The 20977-nt window shown below is 33.7% G+C and overlaps 1 protein-coding gene across 1 annotated transcript in view; it reads right to left on the reverse strand.

Moving 5' to 3' along the window:
• Positions 1 to 213: 213 nt before the first annotated feature.
• LOC129216179 (ATP-binding cassette sub-family G member 8-like) overlaps positions 214 to 20977 on the reverse strand; it is an 87324-nt gene continuing 66560 nt past the window's right edge. Inside the window, 8 exon segments of the mRNA XM_054850358.1 lie at positions 214 to 1715; positions 4860 to 4936; positions 8440 to 8648; positions 10557 to 10740; positions 13309 to 13425; positions 15486 to 15638; positions 16709 to 16751; positions 16753 to 16827. Of these exon segments, the coding sequence (XP_054706333.1) occupies positions 1104 to 1715; positions 4860 to 4936; positions 8440 to 8648; positions 10557 to 10740; positions 13309 to 13425; positions 15486 to 15638; positions 16709 to 16751; positions 16753 to 16827 (1470 nt within the window). The 3' untranslated portion in view covers positions 214 to 1103.

Genomic DNA, 20977 nt, shown 5'->3' on the forward strand with positions numbered 1-20977 from the left:
TTAAAATAAATTTTGAAAAATTAATACAATGACCGGTGAAACATTTCTGCATTTAAAAAAATTGCCAGCTTCTGCCGCAGGCTATAGCCTAGCTAGCCTATTTAGAAATCACAAGTGCACATCTTGTCTGTTTGGCTCTTTATATGCACATAAATATAATTATAAACAACGGAGATGACTTCCCTCAAATAGATTAATAATCAACACAAGGTATAACATTTAAGATTTATTTACAGATTGGCAGCATTATTGCTGTATTCAATACATACAATTGGTTAAATAACGAAAAGACCAAACAGGAATGTTTTTTAACACACTAACAACACTATGTACCTGGCATAATAAAATATTAACAGCGACATCGAGTAGCTTTAAGCTCATGATTCTTTTCTCAGTTATAAAGACATATGAGGGCTTAAGAGCTACACTTTGGCACAACACAATAGCTGTTTATATCAGAAACAATAAGCATTTTGTTCATACGTAAAAAGGAGTGATGCATGTAAAACGACTCAGTTGTGATTTTAGTAGTTTGGGTTTCGGAGAATTATAACATAAAAGTCCTTTTTGTAACAAATGTTGTGAAGAAAAATAAATTTCACATTGTCGTAAAACAACCAAAAATGAATTTAAAAAATCCAGGTTTAAATTAAAAGTTTTTCAAATATTTTCGTTATCTAAGATAAAAAAAGCTAAATTATTTCTCAGAATAAATTAACACAAAGGTTTTAACACCGTCAAAAAAAAAAAAAAAAAAAAAAAAAAAAAAAAAAAAAAAAAAATTCTAAAATGGCAGCTCAAAGGAATTCATCCTAATCGTCGAAAAAATACATATAATAACAAATTTCCGTTGTAAAACCTTTTCACTACCTCCAAAAACATATGACTTTTTGCCTTCGCGAGTAAAAACTCACATATACAATATATATAAATATATTTTCTGCCGATTAATAATTTTTAAGTAGTTCTTTCGGCACTGGTGGTTATTTTTTCTTAATGCTCACATGAAAAGTAACTAGCAGTGAAGATGTGGCACAATGTTTCAAAAAGGAATATTGAACAAGATCATATCTTGATAAATCTTGATCATTTTTTCAAGCAAATCAAGAACGCTCTTTTTCAGAACGACTCTTTTTAGATTGACTGAGAGTCAGAAACAGAAACAACCCGAATACGAGGCACACAGCATGGAACACAACAACTATACTTATGGGCTGGTACAGCGGCCATTTTTCTTGCATACCATAATACTTGAGAGCATCTTCATCAGTTACCAAGCCACATTCGGCCCTCATTAAAATGGTGTTTTCTTGCTGAACGACTGGATTATGGCTGCATGTGTACCGGTACAATTCATCTCCAAGGGTGGCGTTAAACTCGTTCTGGGCCAACTGGCGGTAAACCCAGTGCGTTGGCGAAATCCACTGAGACCAGGAGAAAGCGGTCGAAATGTCTTCAAGATGAACTGTGTAACCAGCAGCAAGGGACAAGATAGTGGCAACGAGTCCCGCCCATGCTGATGCTACACCTTTAGATGGACTAGCCCAGGCACAAGCCAGAACTAGCATCCGCATCGTCAGCATGTAAAGAATCATGTAGCCAATGTAGATGCCAAAGGGACGGACCCGAGAAGTGGTCTGAAGACCGGCCATGGAATAAGCTGGAACTGCATATGCAACGGCCACCGCTGCTGCTGGAACTAAGCTGTACGTCAGCTGAAAAAGAAATAAAAGAAATCGATTTATTTCAGAGAAAAAATAGTCATTGACAGAGAAGCAACCTGTTGTAACTTCCGCCATTAAAGGACTTAATCCTGCACGGTTTAACCTAGTGGTTCCCAAGGTGGACCACGAGGACTTCCAGGGGGTTCCCGTAAGTCTTCAGGGGGCCATGTCAACGAAAGAAAAAATTGGGGGTGCAGATGAGTGCTAAGATTTTCAGAAGTGTTTGTGGTTATGTCATTTAGCAAGAAAGATTTTGAAAACTTGTGCAAAATGAAGTGTTAGAACTTAAAAAAAAAAAACTAACAGTTTATTTTTTTTAAGCGGCACTTTAATTTAGGGCTGAGTTGAATTATTTATTGCTATATCAGTGTTGATGCAATGTTGATGCACATAAACATTACAAAAAAACATTGCTTTTACTTAAATTTAAAAATAAAAGGTTTTCTGGTAAATGATACCACTTAAGCCCAAACAATTGGAAGCCAACTACTAAAAATGTGTTGTTAAAGCATTGAACTTAGCCATGCAATTAATTTTTTAAAATATTTTATGCAGTGAACTTTGCATTTTACGCTGTTTTAATTAATCAAAGTATCAATCAAAATATTAGTTTTTTTCCTTTAGAAGTGGTTAGCCAGTTATCAAAAATATGTTTGGTTAATTATTTGAAGATTCAACACTCAAACAACATCCTAAAACATTCAAACGCAAACTTTTACACTGTTGGGGATAGACACTGTTAGATTTGTCTTGTGACATTTTTCTACCCTGCTTGACAATTGCTAAGGAACAAGTGATTTACGCACATGTGCCTCGCACAGCTGACCAATGAAAATAAATTCAAAATGAGATGACATGGTAGATCAAAGGTCGTTATCTGCATAAGAAACAGTGCATACAAACTCAAGATTCGTACGAAAATTTACGCTGTTTGGTGTTTAACAAAAATAGGGCTGGATTTTCAAAAAGTTCTCTGAAATTCTGTTTGGTTCTTTAAATATTTAAAAGTAAAATGTCAGCAAGACATCATTTGATAACCTACAATCGTGAGCGAGCAGTTGGACGACTGGAAGCAGGTTAAAGTGTCACCACTGTAGCTGCTGAAATGGGTGTAACAAAAAGTGTCATCTCGCGATTAAAGAAGGCCGCTGAAGGTAGAAATGCTTTGCAAAAGCATGCCGGGGGTCGTGGTAGAAACACCACACCTTCAAAGGATCGCTATGTAGCCTTCGTGGCAAAAAGGAACAGAAAATTCACTCCTGGAGGGATAGCTGCAAATTTTACAACCGCTACCGGTGCGCATGTTTCTGCAAGAACTATCTCATGGCGATCAAAAAATGTTGAATTGTATGCACGGAAGCCCGTACGTTGCATCCCGCTTCAACTACGCCATCGTCGAGAGAGATTACGCTGCTGTAAGGAACATGTTGGTTGAGATCGTCAAAATTGGTCTAGAGTGATGTTCTCTGACGAATCTCGTTTCAGTGTGACAGGTGATTCTAGTCACCAACTACTGTGGATAGAGCCTGGAACACGTATGAACAAAAATTCGTTTGTGAACGGGATCGGTACGGCCCAGGCGTGATGGTGCGGGCGGGCATCATGCACAATGGCGGAACAGCACTTCACATTTTTGAACAAGGAAGCGTTACGTCGCAAAGGTATTGCTGAGAAGTTATGCTGGATTATGTTCACCTTTTTAGGGGAGTTTTAGGTCCAGACTTTCTTTTTATGGCCTGCAATGCACTGCCACACAGGAGCATTAAAGTATCAGACACACTGCAAAGTGAAAACTTTCTCTGCATGTAGTGGCCTGCGTCCTCTAACGACTTAAATCCAATTGAACATGCCTGGGAAGGTCTTGTCAGGCGTGTTGCGCAAAGAACCGTCCCTCCCAGAACAGTACAAGATCACAAATCCGCCTTGGGAGAGGAGTGGGAAAATATCCCCAAGGAATTCTTCGATAGTTTAATGGGGAGTATGGAAAACAGACGCAAAATGTGCAGTAGTGTCCATGGTAATCACACGTCATACTAAAGTACTCATGTCTCCATTATTTTGACCTAGATTAGCTTTTTGTTGTTTGAAAATCGTATAAGTAGGATTTTTTTTTTAATTTAAAAGTTTTTACTTAATTGATGCAGTAATATCTGTACTATTTTGTACTTATAATAAAGGCACATCCTCCCTAGTATGTACTTAGTTCTGTTTCTTTAATCATTGTCTATTCTTAACTATTCCAGAAAACGTAGTTATTCCTTAGCAATTGTCAAGCAGTGTACATTCTATTTTCGATCACTTTAAGCATCATTCAACAATATGAATCACTCTGTTTTAGAATACTCAAATCTAAGTATTACTTTATCTAATTAATTTTGTAACTTTGTATGTTGTCCACGAAAGAGGGAAAATATTGGTAAAAGGTCCACAGAACAAAATAGTTTGGGAACCTCTAGTTTAACACGTTAGCTTCCATGTCAGTCACCGGTGACTGACACTGAATTTTCAGTTCAAGCTGCAAGTTTCATCTGACAATATGAAATGGAATAAGAACAAAAAATAAATGAATTTTTAGTCAGGATTCTCAAATATTACTTATAAATAAAGTGTAATAACTTTGGCTGAGGCGGTTTAAACAGAAAAAAAAACTTATCCAGGAATACCTTTTCATTGCAAAAGGCTTTGACTAGGACTTACTCAGAAATCCAGCAGCAGCATAAGTGTTAAAGATTAAATTCAACCAATTTCGATATATCGCTAAAAATTTCAAATAATTTTACGAATAAATGCGATTATAATTAAATACCAAAAAGGTTAGAGGTATATTTATTTGGAACTATTTGTATATGTTTACAATATAATACACCGCATACCGAGTTGCATGTTTCACTCAAAATGCGGTGGCAACGCAGGTAAAATCATTAACCAATATTGCCCCGAACTAATTGTTGTTAAATATTTAAAATTTTAATAGATTTAATGAACTAAGGAAACCAGAATGTAAAGAAAATGTTAAGTGGAATAAATAATAGTACAGCAAGTCCAGAGAAAACCTATTTCTTTAAAATGAAATAACACAGGTAAAAGTACAATTTTTTTTAGTTATAAAACAGTGTATATCTAGATTTCACTTACCTTACAAATGGCATATGTAAATTTGTGATACAACCTTTCTTTTGTATCACAAACAACAGTAGCTTTCTCCTTCCATGCTGTGAATAAAAAGTTCTAATTTTATATTCAAAACGATACAAATGTATAAAACACAACGCAAAGCTCATGATAAAATCGTAGCAAAATTTGCAAAAAAAACTGCTCAACATCCTTATATACATAATAGCCAATTCACAGATCGAGTAACGATCCTGACGTCACCAACAATGAAACTCACGCCATAGCATGATAATTTGATAACATTTTTTGCTAATGTTTGGCATGCAGGGAGATGCTTTATTTTGACAAGGCTAAACTGGATCCGGTAATTTAACTGTTTTACTGGTAAGACAGTCATTTTAGGAGAATGGAGAAACGAAAAAGTGGTCAACAAATAACGCTATCTACTGGCGTTTAGGGGCAAATTCACTGAATTAGGGTTAGAATTTCAACTATCAAAATATCACCAAATAAGCAATTGCTTCGTTCAAATGCAGAAACAATTTTCACTCGTTATACCTTGACGGGCAATTTTCAAGTATTTTTATAGTAAAAATATAAATGAAAAAGGTAGAATGTCTATGGCATTTTTCAAATAACAATAAAAACGAGTTTCAACTTTGAATTGTTCACGATTATTTGCATTTTTATGTTGTTTCAAAGAAATGTTTTAGAAACGAATTTACACCTATTCTTTCTTCCTGTACTCTATTTGCATTCTTAAGGGCGGGGGGGGGGGGTAAGTTCGAAAGCAAATGACATTGATAAGTGAAACAGACGGAGGCATTTTAGAGATGTGAAAAATCGATACTGACTGCATACAAAATGCATTTAATTGCTCATATTAATTACTAGTGTACAAAAAGATTCGTTTTCCAGTAATGTAGTTATTTTGAACTGATTCATAAGTAGGGGAATGCGGAGTGAAGTGAAATAGTGCAGCAAAAAGAAATGGTCAAAAACATTTAGTTTGCAGCGCCATCTATCTAGCAATATTTTAACTATGTTCTTCAACATATCGTAGTTTCATTCAAAAAGTAAATAAATAAAATGCTCTTAAGATCAAAGTATCTAATCATACGTGTCATTTACGAAAATCTATACCCATATTGTAATTTTGAGGGTGGATCAAAAATAATTGTTATAAAAAACAGTTATTGTAATTAGCATTTATTCATTCATTCACTTATTTGTTCACAATTTTATTTATTCATTTATGTTTATCATATATAAATTAAATGATTTTTATTTATTCGTTTATTGTTTCACTATTTATTCATTTGCTAGTAAGTCTTTTAATGAAAAACATTTTTAATGAGCAAATATTTCGTTAAAAAATATTTTATTTCTCACTTTGCCCATAACATAGGGCAAAGTAAAAAATATTAAAAGAAATTTTGAAGGCACAAATTTACTGCCGAAAATGGAAAAAAAATGTTTCAACGCAAGTTTTATTATAAAATACATTGTTCCTTCTTTAAGTATTGGTATTTTCAAAACAAACTTTCAATTTGTTCATTTCGAAAAAGGTAAACTATCTTAACCACTTTGCCGAGCATTGTCTAATTTTAAAATCAACTCTTAAAATGGTGAAACGGAACAATTTTGATACTACATATTTTTTTTATTTTATCCTGCTAATTTACAAAGGAAATAATTAGCGCCTAATTTTAGCTTTCCCTTGCCATTACTACAGTTGTAATGAAAACACTTTTACACTTCAGTAAAGCAATTGCTCTTTCTCCCGTCTTAGTTTCCAATAACACGAATGCCATTTAACGATGTCACATCAATGCCAATATTTTTGAAGCATCGATGTTTTTAATCGATGTGATTAAAACTTTCATCACACTGGCATAGAGATTTCTCATTTACATAAAAAAGTAGATTTCATTACAGAAATTGTTACTTTACTCTAAAAAGTATGAATAAGAAAGCATAAAGATACGAAATAACTGTATAACTTTCCCCCCATGAATAGGGAGAAAATAATATGTAAGTAATGAATATCGTTTTTATTTTAGGTTACTATCAGTGGTGCGTACTTTTATTACTTCCATTATTTAGTTTGAAAATGAAAAGATTGTTGGGCTATTGTCAATACTATTTTGCATTAATTTACGAGCATCTAGATTTAATTGATTGTATTGCTCAGTTGGAAAAAAGTGTTGTCCTAAGTTTATCATTTTGTTTTTCATTATAAATACAGTTATGGTATTTTTTCTGCTTAATTTAATTTCATTATGCAACTGAAGAAGTGAGAAACAAAGGGATGCAAAGGCCAAATTTAAAATTTTGGAGATAACCAGTACAAATGATAGGAGAACTCTGTAATGCAGGCAAGGGATAGTACTGCTATACAACATTAATTTACCAAAAAAAAAAATCAATGAAAGTTAACCTAAGATCTGAACTTTAAATGCGTTTTACTCAAAGCTTCAAAACATCCACTCACTCCCTATGCTTCTCGCTGCCTCAATTGTAGGGGGGGGGGGGAATCCGACTAGTTTTTTTTTTTTTTTTAATGTAAATAAATAATTTCTATAACTTCTTTTTAATTAATTTTAAGATAAAGATTAATAAAGCTATACATTTATACTTCTTAATTCTCTTTTTAAGAAGATTTATTTTCCTGCTTGAAAAATATTTCCAAGTTGCTGTAATTGTTTTCTATTACTGGATTAACATCGCATTTTTAAATTTAGCATCTAGCTAAAAAGTTAAAAGGTGTTACAAGTTATTTTCCTAGTTTGTATAAATGTTTTAATGTTTTGTAATTTATATACATGCATGCATTAAGTACACATTTATTTGTATTACTTATTTCATCAATATATATTTCTAAGGAATTAGTCATGTCAATTTTCAAGAACTAGCTGAGTCGCCCTGCTTTGCACGGTCTACCTCGAAAATTAAAGTTATATCAAGGGACCCGTCCCCAACAATCAGGCTTGAACAAAAAAAAAAAAAAAAATCAGTGAAATTTTGCGGAAGATTGTGATAAATTAATCAAAAAAGAAACATTTTAAATACCCCTAATACAGAAAACGCCCTCAAAAAGAAAGCAGAATTTTATTTATTCATACTTGAGGGAAAAAAAGGCAACAGATCTTTTTTCGATGATTTTCTTCACGCTAAAAGTTTTAATAAAAGCATTGTTACGAAAAAATGAGATGAAACACTGAATAATAATTTCAATGGGGGAAAGACTTCGAAAAATAGGGATTTTTGTCAAAGTCTAAGTATCATAATTAATAGTTTTTAATTAGTATCTCCACTAATTATTATCAGAGGCTTATATTAAACTGCCAAAAATAAAGGCGGGAAAATTACGAATCTATCGATACCTGGTTCGATACTCAGTTTACTGGCGTTGGGGAATATTAACTCGGACATAGTTAAATACAAACATCCACTAAGTTTTTAATTATATAAGACTAGGGGGACTTCAAAAATTGACAGCGTCCATGTCGTATGATTATGCGGTATATAAAGGATCCCTCGAGTTTTATGAAGATTATTTGCGACAGGGGTTGAAAAAATAGGACAGATTTTTACTCACCATTGCCAAGCGTACAGAGAAGTGTAGGCCAAGGGGCGAGAGCTAGCATGACGTAGCAGAATCCCAGGCGATCGTGTACATGTTCTTGTTCTCTACCAGATCGAACATTCCAATATATGGCTCCTATAAGGACGGACATCAAAGCAGCAGTAAACACTTCACCACAAAAATGAACGACATTGAAAGGGAAGCTGTAAATAAGCGCTCGTCTGCAATGATAAAAGTGAATGGAAATTAAATTTTTTTAGTTGAACTAAAAAAAAACAGTATTTTCGATCCTACCAAGACAACATACGACAGCTAATAATGAAAAACTCGAAATAAGCAATCAAAGAGAATGGTAAAACATGTTTTCAGGCGCATAAATTATTTGCCCTTCTCTCCCCATTATCAAAATATGAAGTCTTAAAGTCTGCCGAAGTTAGAAGAAAAGTCGCCAAATTTACAGAGTTTCAGAGAGAAATGGAAGATAGCTTTCATACGCTTTACAGATGGATGCCCTGCTACATGCAGACAGCAAAGTCACGTTACCTGGCTTTTTTTGCTTAAATTTGGCGAAGGGTCTCGGTGACGGAGAGACGAGGCCAAATAATTTATGCGTCAAAAACTGTTTCACTATAGTCTTTCAATTGTTATCAATTTAATTTCCTTTTATTACCTAATTCTTATGGTTGCCTGATTAATGTGAAAAAATTTGTTTCTTGCCCACCTTTATTCCGAATCGATTTTTTTCGGAGGGGGGGGGGGGGGGAATTGTCAATTTACAGAATGAAAACTACAGGTTTTACAAGTGGTAAAGTAATGGTAAAAACGCATACCTACATTTTGAGACATTAGGGTTCATTATTTAAAAAAAATAATAACAATAAGACAAGAAATTGCAAAACCATCTCTAAGTAAACTTAATCGTCAGACAAAATGATCCAAGTACGGACATATTTAGAGGTCACAGTGACCTCCAGAGACCTCCCATCAGGGTACCCCTGCGTGCATAACTCAATTTTTAAGCATCGAAAGCAACAGTATATGAAGTGTAGTTCTTGAATTATCAGTTTTTCTAAGATCTTATTTTTTAAATAAAAATACACACTCATTACATTTCTTTGAAGAGTCAAACACCGGGAAATGCTATATTTGAAAAACAGATAAAATTAATAGATACGTTTTATTTGATAATGCATTTTCTCAATTAGAAATAGGGACTAAAAACTGTAAATGCCACAAAAGCATATCAGTGGAAATTAATGGTTTGTTACAGAATAGTATCAATTGTCAATGACGAAAGAACAGTATGATCGTAAATAACTCCGAAACGACTATCTTGATGAAAAAAGCGTTGTTTTTGACAGTGCAGAGTCTAAATTCAAATAAAAAGAATAATTGCATAAACATATGCACTACTATATAGATATACAGGGGGATCGAAAAATGTGCGACCGAATTTTTTATGGGAATTAGAGGCGATGATAAGAAACAAGAATCATATTGGAACACAGATAGTCGCAAAACGCAATGCTAACGCACTACGAGCATACAAAGTCAGACTGAAATGTGCGAAACAGCAAATTTATTACACAAAAATAGTTTTCAAAAAACATTTTAGTTTAAAGCGGTTGTTTAAAGCTACGGCCTGTAGCTCTAATATACTATTTGTGAAGACAACGGGACGATCCATGAAAGTTTGTCAGAATGGCTTGTCTTTGCGACAGCAGATACGTTTTTACGTTGACGAAGGAATCGATTTTCGGCAGTAGTTTTCGACTTAATGAGTTAGATTCGCTCCAAATAACTTTGTAACATTATAGTATCCATTAAGAAGTAACAAATTACGATTTAAAAAAAAAAATAATTTCGTGGGTAGAGCTGGTTTTGATACCGAATTTGACAGTACACAGATCTAGTAAGACATTTAAATGAAAGAAATGAAGCTGGAGGAATAACAAGGATGAATCCAGTTTTTGCTTTTAAGGGGGTCCATCATCGAAAAGAAGGGAGGGCTATCTTCCTCTGGATCCGCGTTTAATAGAGAAACAGTAATTTGCTTTCAAAAGTTTGACATAACGAACAAAATGCTACGAACAGAAAAGCAAAAGAAAAAAGCCTTTATACACACTTACATCCACAAAGTGAGTATTTGCGTGCAGAGATTTGCTCTCTTCACCAACGCTGGTGGCACACCAGGCGGACCAGGATCTGCCAGGGGTTCTTGCCTTCGTCTGAAAATTTCCACCAAGTTTTCAACTCGTTGGCTAGATTCCAACATAGCCTCGGCCGATAAATTGTCTAAAGTCACCAAGTCCACTAAATAGTTTGAAAACTGTTTTGTTATTGTATCAAAAAATATTTATTTGAATAAGTACATCAGGGTGTAAAAATATTTTATAAAAGTAATAAAATTCAAGAGGTCTTCCAAAAAAAAATTATAATGTACCTTTCTCCTTTGACATTTTTTTCAAATCAAATTAGATTTCTTAGTAAACACTGTACTGAATCTAATTTTAAACTAATGTATTGAAATGCAACCTTTTTCTTTCTTTTTTTATATTCATCCAATTGGTTGCAAAATGAACTACTTAATCGTCAAAGGCGTTAACGATTCATGATAAAATAACGCGTAGTAAAACACTTTCACGAAACTTCCTAAGAGAACAATTGACATAACATACTAATTTACATCTATACATATAATAAAATAAGATGTTTGTGTGTGTGTGTGTGTGTGGCGCGCTTCCCGGGAAAACGGTAAGGCCTAGAAGGATGAAATTTGGTATACAGGTGCTGTTTTTGCCGAAGATGTGCACCTCGGGCTTCGATTTTTGATATTTTAATTAGAAGAAAAGTTATGATGTTTTATGTGTTTTTTTGCACTTTTTAGTTCTTTTTACCTCACAGACCCCGAACCAATCGCACCACACAAATATTTTTTGTACCGTAGTGTAGGAAATTTAAATATGATGAATGAAAAAAATTTGAAGACAGAGCAGTTTTTGTATTTTTTACGAATTTTTAAAAAAGCCTTTAATTTGCAGTTTTTCCTGGGTTTTATTTTTTCTAATATCATCCTGCGAGAAGTATCAAAACCTCATTTCTAAAATTTAAGTAGGTAATAGTAAAAACATTTCGCCCTCTTCAAAAGAAAAAAGTTCTTAAAAATAAGCAATAGTTTTTTTTTACAATTTTTTTAATGCTGAACACGTCATGTCTTTCCACGCATCGGTCGAAAAAAAGGTTCTTCATTCCTTTATGTCTCTGACGTCACTACTTGGATTTCGATTCGATATTTACGACGGAATCTTAATCGCAAACAATGTTAATCTTTTTTTTTTACTATATAGCTTACTTATACATTTTATGACGTGATGACCACGTGTTTTTCCGGCAGCGCTTGCTTTTTTTCTTTCCTCTTTTTGTTTTATTTAGGGATTGCATTTATTTCTTTTTCCATTCCCCCACCCCCACCCCCAAGCTGGACGTTTTGCTGCATCTATATTACGTTACATTTCATAGTTGTGCGCATTTAATTCAATAAAAACAGCGGGATTTTCTTTTTTTTTGTCAAACGCTACTTTTTGCACACAAAGGGGAATTTTGGAGAACTTTTTTTTTTTTGTTCAACTTAAAAAAGCTGTTTTTGAGTGATCTTTGTTTTTATTATGAAATGGGCGGGGAGGTTAAAATAAATAGAGGTGGATCGTAAAAGTAGATAGCCGCCGAAGGCGGCAATCTCGTTATAAAAATATGAATGGCACAAAAAAAGATAGAGATGGATTGATTAATACTGCTGCCAAATTTATTTAAACCGCCGCCGAAGGTGGCAAACACTAAGTAAAAAGGTAAATGACAAGTTAGCCAAACAGCCGCCGTAGGTGGCTGCTTGCACAGAAAGGCGAGTGGCTTAAGAAGGCGAACCAGCTGGTCGCCGCAAACGGCTAGTATATAATATATACTATATAATACATACTAATTTACATATATAATAACATAATTTACATAATAACATAAATATAGTACATATTTCAATATTATATGTATTCAGGTTTCAAAAGATTAATTATATCGAATCATTAATCGTACTAAAAATCAATGAGTTTAACGACCACGGTTGTACACTCTGTCTTATTTTTTGACACCCAACTGTTCTGAATAAAAATTAATTTTTAAATTTTAATTAAAAACCCAGTCTAGTTTGTTTCTTAAACTTACACATTAAAACTGTTAGTTAGCAATCGCTAAAGTATACATTTTTCTTTTATTGAATGGAAACTGTTTCGCAATAGCATGATTCTCGTAACAATCTGGACGTTAAAACTGTTTAAGATAGTTGATGTATTTTTTTTTTAAATTACGTCTAAACAGGGCACTTCGACAACTGTTTAAAAAAAAATCTAAGTTGCTAATGACGCCTAGGTTTTATATTCTAATTTCTCACCACGTATGTAGTGTTAATTAGGTACTTGTTGAAACGACGTTTGTAGAAAGGAGGACTTCAAACAGCCTTAGCCCTGGTTATAGGGCGGTAATTTATTGAAAATAACTTACTGAAAATATTGCCTGTTTGTTGTGTCCTAAGCTACGGGAAAGAAGGATGCCATTGTCTCACAGGGAAAGTGGATTTCTAGTAAGACATGCAGTTTTTTTATTATTATTATTTGTTTTTAAATTTAGACGCAAGTCAACACAAGAAAGATTGACATCACAAGAGAGAGGAAAGAACAGCAACCACGCCGGTGAGAATCAAACCCACAGCCTGCGGTAAACGTATCAAGTGTTCCCAATGCTCGACCGCAGAGGCCCCATATTCCATTATTCATAAAATAAATACATTACTCTCGCACCCTAACTAAAGCAGTCAAAAGAAAAAATACTTACGATAGTAATCTGATGGATTCTTATATGCTGGACAGGGGAAGTCGATGTAAGCAAAGTAAGGCAACATGTCACGACGCTTTCCGAAGAACAGCATGCGACCGGTGGAAATCATCGCCACTGTTCCAAAAGAAAAAAAATGTCAGTGATGGGTCAAAGAAATCTCCGTTTTTATTTGAATACTTAGTAAAAAGTAATTTCAAAACATAGAAAAGTCATTCGAGTGCAATGAGGAATAATTAGCAGTTATCGTGTTTAATTGAATCCAACATGAAGTAATTGCTCAAAAATTGCATCTGCACAAAAGACTAGGTTCGCATAAAAAAAACATTTTCAGCACTAAAAATTGAGGTTGAAATTATACTTTATGCCACATTAGGTTCGAGTAAATATGGCAAGTCATACACACTATGCACTTGAATTTTGCAGAAGAAGATTAATACCTAGATTAGTACCTAACATGATTTAAATCGCCTAAATTGCGAGTGAAGATAGGCGTTAAAAAGTTTTTTCTCAATAGATGATTTTTTTTTTCATTAACATATGCCAAGCACGTTTACAACCCAAATCTGCCTACAGTGAATGCGTTAAAAGCAGCCAATGAGAGGAAATATGTGCAAATACCAATCAAAGCGATGAGAAACGTTTTGGACTTGATTTGTAAGCGTTATAAACTGTATCAGGACCACAATTACCAACGATTTGAACACTTTTAATTAAATGACTGGTTACTGCACCAATTCACGTCATTTTCAGATTAAAAAATTTTCTGTGTGACAGTAATTGTTTGCGTATAGTCCTTCATAGAGGGTATACATTTTCGAGGCACTGAACCCACCTTTTCCTTGGGATTTTCTCCTAAGGTTCGCCGGTATATATCAGTCGATATATATATGATACATATCACGATGTATATCCGATATTTATTTTGAAAATATGATATTTTCAATATTTTTTCTACTATGGTATTTTTAATATAAAAAGTATATTAATCATAGTAAAATTGTTCATTTATTATTAAAAACAACCAAAAAGTTATGTACTGTTTTTATGATGTATAATACATCATTAATATAACAAAGTTAATGTAAAATTCCTTTTTTAATTGTATTTTATGTTCATAAAATTATTAGTAATGTTCAAATTTTAATTCATATTAAAAGTGCCTGTCTAATTTTTAAACATTTCTCAGAAAAAAAGAAAAGTCTTATGACTGTGCCCCGACTAATGCATATTTTTTATTTCTGAATCATAACTGTAAAAGTAGCTAACAGAAGAAAAATGAGTAAAAAGCTAATGCTAAATTATCTTCATTAAAATTGATAGAAATGTAAAATGAAATAGTTGATATAAATAATGAAAGAAACCTTAATTTTAAGTCTACATATTGCAATTATAACATAAGAAAATAAAGAGAGATTTGAGGATGCATGTACTATTTTGAAGACTTTAGTTTGTGCTAATTGAAAATATCGGATATATATCAAAATATCCGATATATATCGAAATATGGGATATTTTCGAACACTGCTTCCTTCTCCACCCGTTTGATGTGCTGGGAATGATACGTAAAGTTTGGAAAGAGTTGAGAGATTTAGTAATTTACCTGCAAAATTTTCAAAGGCAATAATTATAAGTTTAAATTACCGTTATAATGTATCGCACCCCAGTCAGAAAATTACAGCTCAAAATAACAGAATTGGAGGAAATGAAAGTTTTATGTAATTGTAGTTTTAAGCGATTTCGTCTTAATATTTCAATAACATTTATATTGTGACAGTTACTAGTTTTTACTGTCTAATTTAATAAATCATACTTAAAATTTGAAAATCTTTCTTTTAAATTTTGAAATTTTAATAATGTGTCACTATTTATTATATTGTTTTAATGCCACCACGCACTAGTTGTGTGAGCTAACTTAGCGTGTTTTGTGGGGGGGGGGAGGAACCATTAAATTTCGATTTCAAATCAGTAGCTCGTACATTTTCCCCAAATTTTGAGTTGTGTCACTTTAACTGCCGGGGTGCGATATTTTTTTCAAACTTATTCCTCTGCAACTTGTTGCCACCAAACAACCAGAGAAAACAATGTCTCAGGAATATGAGTCACGGCCTACGTGTCTGTTGTGGACACAAACTTTAACTAAGTTCTTGACGCTAAAAGTCTGAAACATTTCGTACCTCTCGATATCATCGTGAATATCTCATAAGTGGGCGGGTGGATAGTCATAACAACAATTCGACCTCGTGCAGCCCACTGCCGAAGATATTCAACCAGGAAGAAGGTGTCGAAGATGTCCATCCCTCGAGTAGGTTGGTCCAGCAAAACGATGTCTGAAGGAAAAAGAAGTATAACGCACAAAGAAACAGTTTCGAGATATCTGGAGGAAAATAATAGACCGAGAGCTGTCTACACAAAAAATTTACTCATAATTTCTGTATGGAATGAGATCAGCCAGAGAGATAAGCCATCGGCCATCTCGAAAAATATTCGAACACTATATTTCAATAATAATGGCTAAAAAGCATTAGTGCCCAAAAATGGGGGCAAAAAGGGGAGGTCCGTGACGCAGAATGCGCTGCTTTCATTTTCGAATCCAATTTTTAAACATTAGTCACTCTTTTTGAGGGAATTTCTTTTTTGAGAAACGGGGGGGGAAGGGGTGGGTTGCTATGCAACATTTGGGGGTGGGCGCCATTGGGGGGGGGGGGGCGGGAAGCTTCCGGCTAAAGTGTCCAATTATTACTATCCGCAAAAGAGATTAGCCATCTCCAAAATCATTCTAGCATTTTTTTTTTCTAAAATCCATTGCTTAATCATTGGCGCCCTTTATTGTTCAAAATCACCCCCTCTCATACATCTCACCCCTTGTTCTGAAAAAAGGAAGAACACTGCCATATAAAACTGCCTGAAAAACACTGCCATATACGTGTACTACGTACACGTCCACATACGTAATCTCTTGACATAACTGTAACTAAAATACATGTCTCTAAACACAATGTAACTAGTGTAATCAAATCAATACCACATTTTGTTTTGCGTGAAAAATTCCTAATTTTAAACGGGAATAGCCAAACGTGCTGCGTTTTCCTCACAAAATCTGCAAAAGTTCACCTGCAGAAATTTTGAAGAAGTCTGCAGATATTTTAAGATTTGAAGCTTTACCTTCAGAAAAACTGCAGTTTTCATGCAGAAATCTGCAAGTTTTCCTGCTGAAAATCTGTGAACTTGGATCCCTGCCAACCCGCCCGGTCCTTTACCCGCTTTGGCAGATCAAACGATAAATACTTGGCTATGTATGTACTTTCATTCCATTACAGAAATTTTTAATGTACCTTATGAGTACTTTTTTTGTGTATAGAGCTCTTGATCTATAAGAGTAGTTGTCACTGTCACTCACCGGTGTCGAGCAACAGCTGAGATGCAACGTCGAGACGACGTTTTTTCCGACTCCGTCAGATCCGACACGCGAGTGTGTTTCACTTGCCCGAGGCCAAGATCCTCTAGGAGTGCGTTGATCTGGAAAAAAGTATAAACAAATTGTTAATTTTCGTTCAAAAAATATTTACTCTCAATATTTGATTTTTAAAAGGGTTACTTCTATTTAAGACCCTAAAAAATGAAGCCAAAATATTTTTAAAGGACTGATTTTTCCATTGATTGGTTTACATTCCTATTCTTGTTGATGCGTTTTTCTTAATTTTTATTTATTTTTTTTTTATTTTATTTTTTTTGCTGTTTTCAAAACAATTTGAAAAAATTAATAGAAACAAGAATTTCCATCCAGAACTAAACGCGGCTCCTTTCCCCGTTTATACCGACTTTCTAGTATCTAATCAATATTCTATAAATTAGCTGAGACTGAAAATTATTTCAAACATGCCTTTTTAAACATTTTTTATCTGATTTCTAGAATCAAAATGTCTTGTTCATCTGATGAAATAGATACGTAGAAAATAAGTAAACGAACAAATAAAATAGTAGCCCCTTTCAAACAATGCAATTAATATATATTTGTACCATATAAAATCTTTAATCGCTTTCAAAAAAAAAAATAATAATAACAATAAAAAGTTCATCAAAATAAAGTCATTTTATCAAAAAACAAAATCGTTGGTTAAGTTATTTCTTCCTGGTAAAAATAAAGGATTTTTCTCCTGTTGCCAAAAAATAAAGAAAGTAATACTTCAGAAAATAACTAAAAAAAACAATAAAATGTCCGCAAAAAATAAATAATTTTTATCAAAAAAATCGCATGTACAGCTTTTTCTGTTAAAACATTAAAGACTCCGAATTTCCTCTTATCCCCCCCCCCTTTGAAAAACATAGAATATATAAATTGAAACTTTAGTATGAAAATGAAAACATCCATATCAACAATTATTATTTTACTATAAAAACCAGCGCTGCGGGGTCGGGAGTCGAAGGTTTTAAATTCTAAGAGTCGGAATCGGGCATTTTCTCTTTAACAAGGAGACCTTACGGTCTCGGAAATTCAGATCGGGATCTTGAGAATATCCACACAGTAAAGTAAATAAAGCGCACTATTTAGATTATTCCGAGGGAAAACAGCCTCTAAAGATTTACACGCAGCTTATATATACTAGTAGAGATTTCTCGCCAGCAGAAGCTCGGTGGCTATGTGGTCAGCGTACTGGATCCCAGTGCAATTCATTTCGGGTTCGATACCTCTTGAAGACTTTTTCTATATAAATTTATGAAGCGGCAAATTAAAATTTGAATTGGAGAAAATACTTGAATTTTAAATATTCAATGTATTTTTAATAGAGAAAATAGATATAAATTCAATCAATTTTTACTTTAATTTGAATTACCACGGCAAAAAAATTCGGGTAGGACTTGTTGATTTATGTATAAAAAGAAAGATTCGTAGGGAAAACATCTTCATTAATATTCACGAAAATTTCTCTTTTGTCCAAAGGTGCATACCAGGGATACCGAATGATTTTATTAAAAATTGGCGATAACAGTTGTTGAGGGACTTATTAATTGCATTTTTATGCAGTCTTCACGTGTATTTATTTTTCAATTATTTACAACGAGATACGCACAATTTTGTATATGCTATATTAGATTCTTTACCTGTCTATAAAAATAGATGTCGCAAGGTTGAACAAGTTAGGTACATTTTGGTGAAAAAAAGAATTCTTCAAGAGGTATCGAACCCGGGATGTAAGGGAATCCATTACGCTGACCACATAGCCACCAAACTGCCCCCCTGCTAGCAAAAATCTCTACTAGTATATATAGGCTACACGTAAAACTTTAGGGGCTGTTTTCTCGGAATGTTCTGGCTAGTGCGCTTTATTACTTTATTGTGTGGACATACTCAATTAGTACTACTAATCTGCTTAATTTCATCCCGATCTGAATTTCCGAGACCGTAAGGTCTCCTTATAAGTCCGCAACTCTGTCAGAGCTTGCGGAGTCGGACTGATTTTGGGATAAAAGAATGGGAACCGGAACTAGGTAGAGGGTTTTAAAATTCTAGGAGTCTGAGTGTCATTTCCGCTCCGACTCTAAATGTCTGCCGACGCTCTGGAATTCGCGTCGGATTGATTTTGAAGTACGGGAGTCCCAAACCTTCAACCCCTAGAAGTCAGAGTGAGTTGGGAGTTGGTCATTATTTTCCCGCCGATCTTACAGCCCTAGTAAAAACATTTGCCTTTTGAATCTATTTCATTTTGATTCAGTCATATTTCTCTCCGACTCGCATCAATGTTAAGTCAACGGAATATTGTATTTTGATTTTTATTAGTAGCTTTTTTTTTCTATTTTTCGAAACCAAAAATTGAGAATATGTGCAGAATCTGCACAACATTTTCAATTTCTTCAATAATTTTTTCGTTGTTGTTAGTGTTAAAAAGTTTTGAACTGTTTAAAAAATACCCTGAAAAAGTTAAATGAAAAACAAAATCTGCTTTATACATGTTCCTCATCAAGAGCTTTTTCCAACAAAGTTTGTTTGAAACAAATCCGGCTTGAAGTTAGGGATCTATTTTGACCTTAAGTTTCCCCGTAGAAGCTAATGTTAATTGTTTTTTAACTGTTAGAAAGTGAACGAAAAATGTTCAAATCAAAAATCTTTCCAATACTTTTTTCATCATGATCTTTTCCCAACATAATTTGTTTGAAGCTCATTCGTCTAAGTTCAGGATCTATATTTGCCTTAAATTTACCGTGGGCACTAATGAAACTTTTTTTGAACTGTTCAAGATCGAAAGGGAAAATGTTCAAACATAGTGGCAACTGAATCAATTACATGGAGGTGCAAAACTTTAAAAGCAAGCTTTCGTTTTGAGCTCTGCTGCAAGTACCACTTTAGCGCTTATCATAGCAAAGTTTCTCGCACTACTTATCTTAACCCTTCACATTTCTAAAATAGTGTAACTCCTTAATACGCACACCTCTTTGTTTTCAAAACGTTCATATGTATGCCAAGGAACTTAAACCGGTGTTCATCTTCAAATCCCACACCCACACAAAAAAAAAGTAGACCTATTGAGATTTATGCATTCTTATGTTTATGTGACAAAATATAAATGCTTGTCAAATGTTACAGCTATTTGTTGTTTGGAGAAAATGTTTTCTTCTCGAGTGGTTTCCATTCGGAAGATAATTTACCGGTGAATCCATGCATCCATTGCGACGGAATGCCTTCCTTTGTGTTGCTCTCGTGTCGCGTTTCTTAAGTAAACGTTTCTTGCTAGAAGGTGAACTCTGCCGCAAATTTCTTCCTTTGACTGAAAACATTTGCTTCTGGGCATACCAACATTCGTGGGAATTTGAACCAAATAGAAATGAACTCATTCTAAATAGTTTATCTTACAAAAAATTTTTCTAAACCACTTGAATCGCATAAAAATTACGCCGTTAGAATTCAGCTCAAAAGACAAATGATTTACTATATAAAAAGAATCTCCCAAAAAGCAAATGGAAAAATTTTCAACACCTTTTAAAATTTCAACATGTTTTAACTATCAGGGATAGTGTGTTTTGATGATGGTATATTGAAAAGAACTTTGTTGAAACCAAAGTGTTGAGTGGTTTGTGGTACAACAATTTCTGTCATAATAGCGCCGTCTTGACCTTATATCTCTAAATCTCTTAGTCTGTAATAGATTGTTTCAGTAATTCATGTTTAAAACAAGTGATGAAAGAAATTCTCCCGTGGGAAGGTAAAGCGCAGTATCTTAAAAAATAAGTTTTTGAGGTATTTGAAAAAAAATATCGCGTTTTGGTTTTCATACTAACAATAGAGAAATGTAAGAATTAGATTCTTTTTTTCGTGCTTTTTTTTCAGCTGAAACCAAATAAGCGAGTTTGTACTATAATGCTAAAGTAAAATTGATGGCAAAATTGCAAAAAAAAAATATGCACAAAATATCGGACAGAGTTGTAATTCTTTATGGGAAACATTTTACGGTAAGCTACGAGTTATATCGCATTAGAAAGTTCAATAAATCTTATTTGAATTGATCAAAATTTCAATCAGACTGGGATTTGATTGACGAAATTTGTAAAACGTACTATTATTTTTACCGCACAAAAACAGGTTTGGGTGTATCTTAAACAAGACACGACCCAAAATTATTTTGCAGTTAAAATGTCAGAGAGGTTAATTGTCCTCTACAGAAGTTCGCATTTC

The sequence above is a fragment of the Uloborus diversus genome, chromosome 2 (assembly GCF_026930045.1).
Source record: "Uloborus diversus isolate 005 chromosome 2, Udiv.v.3.1, whole genome shotgun sequence".
NCBI classification, from domain to species: Eukaryota; Metazoa; Arthropoda; class Arachnida; order Araneae; family Uloboridae; genus Uloborus; species Uloborus diversus.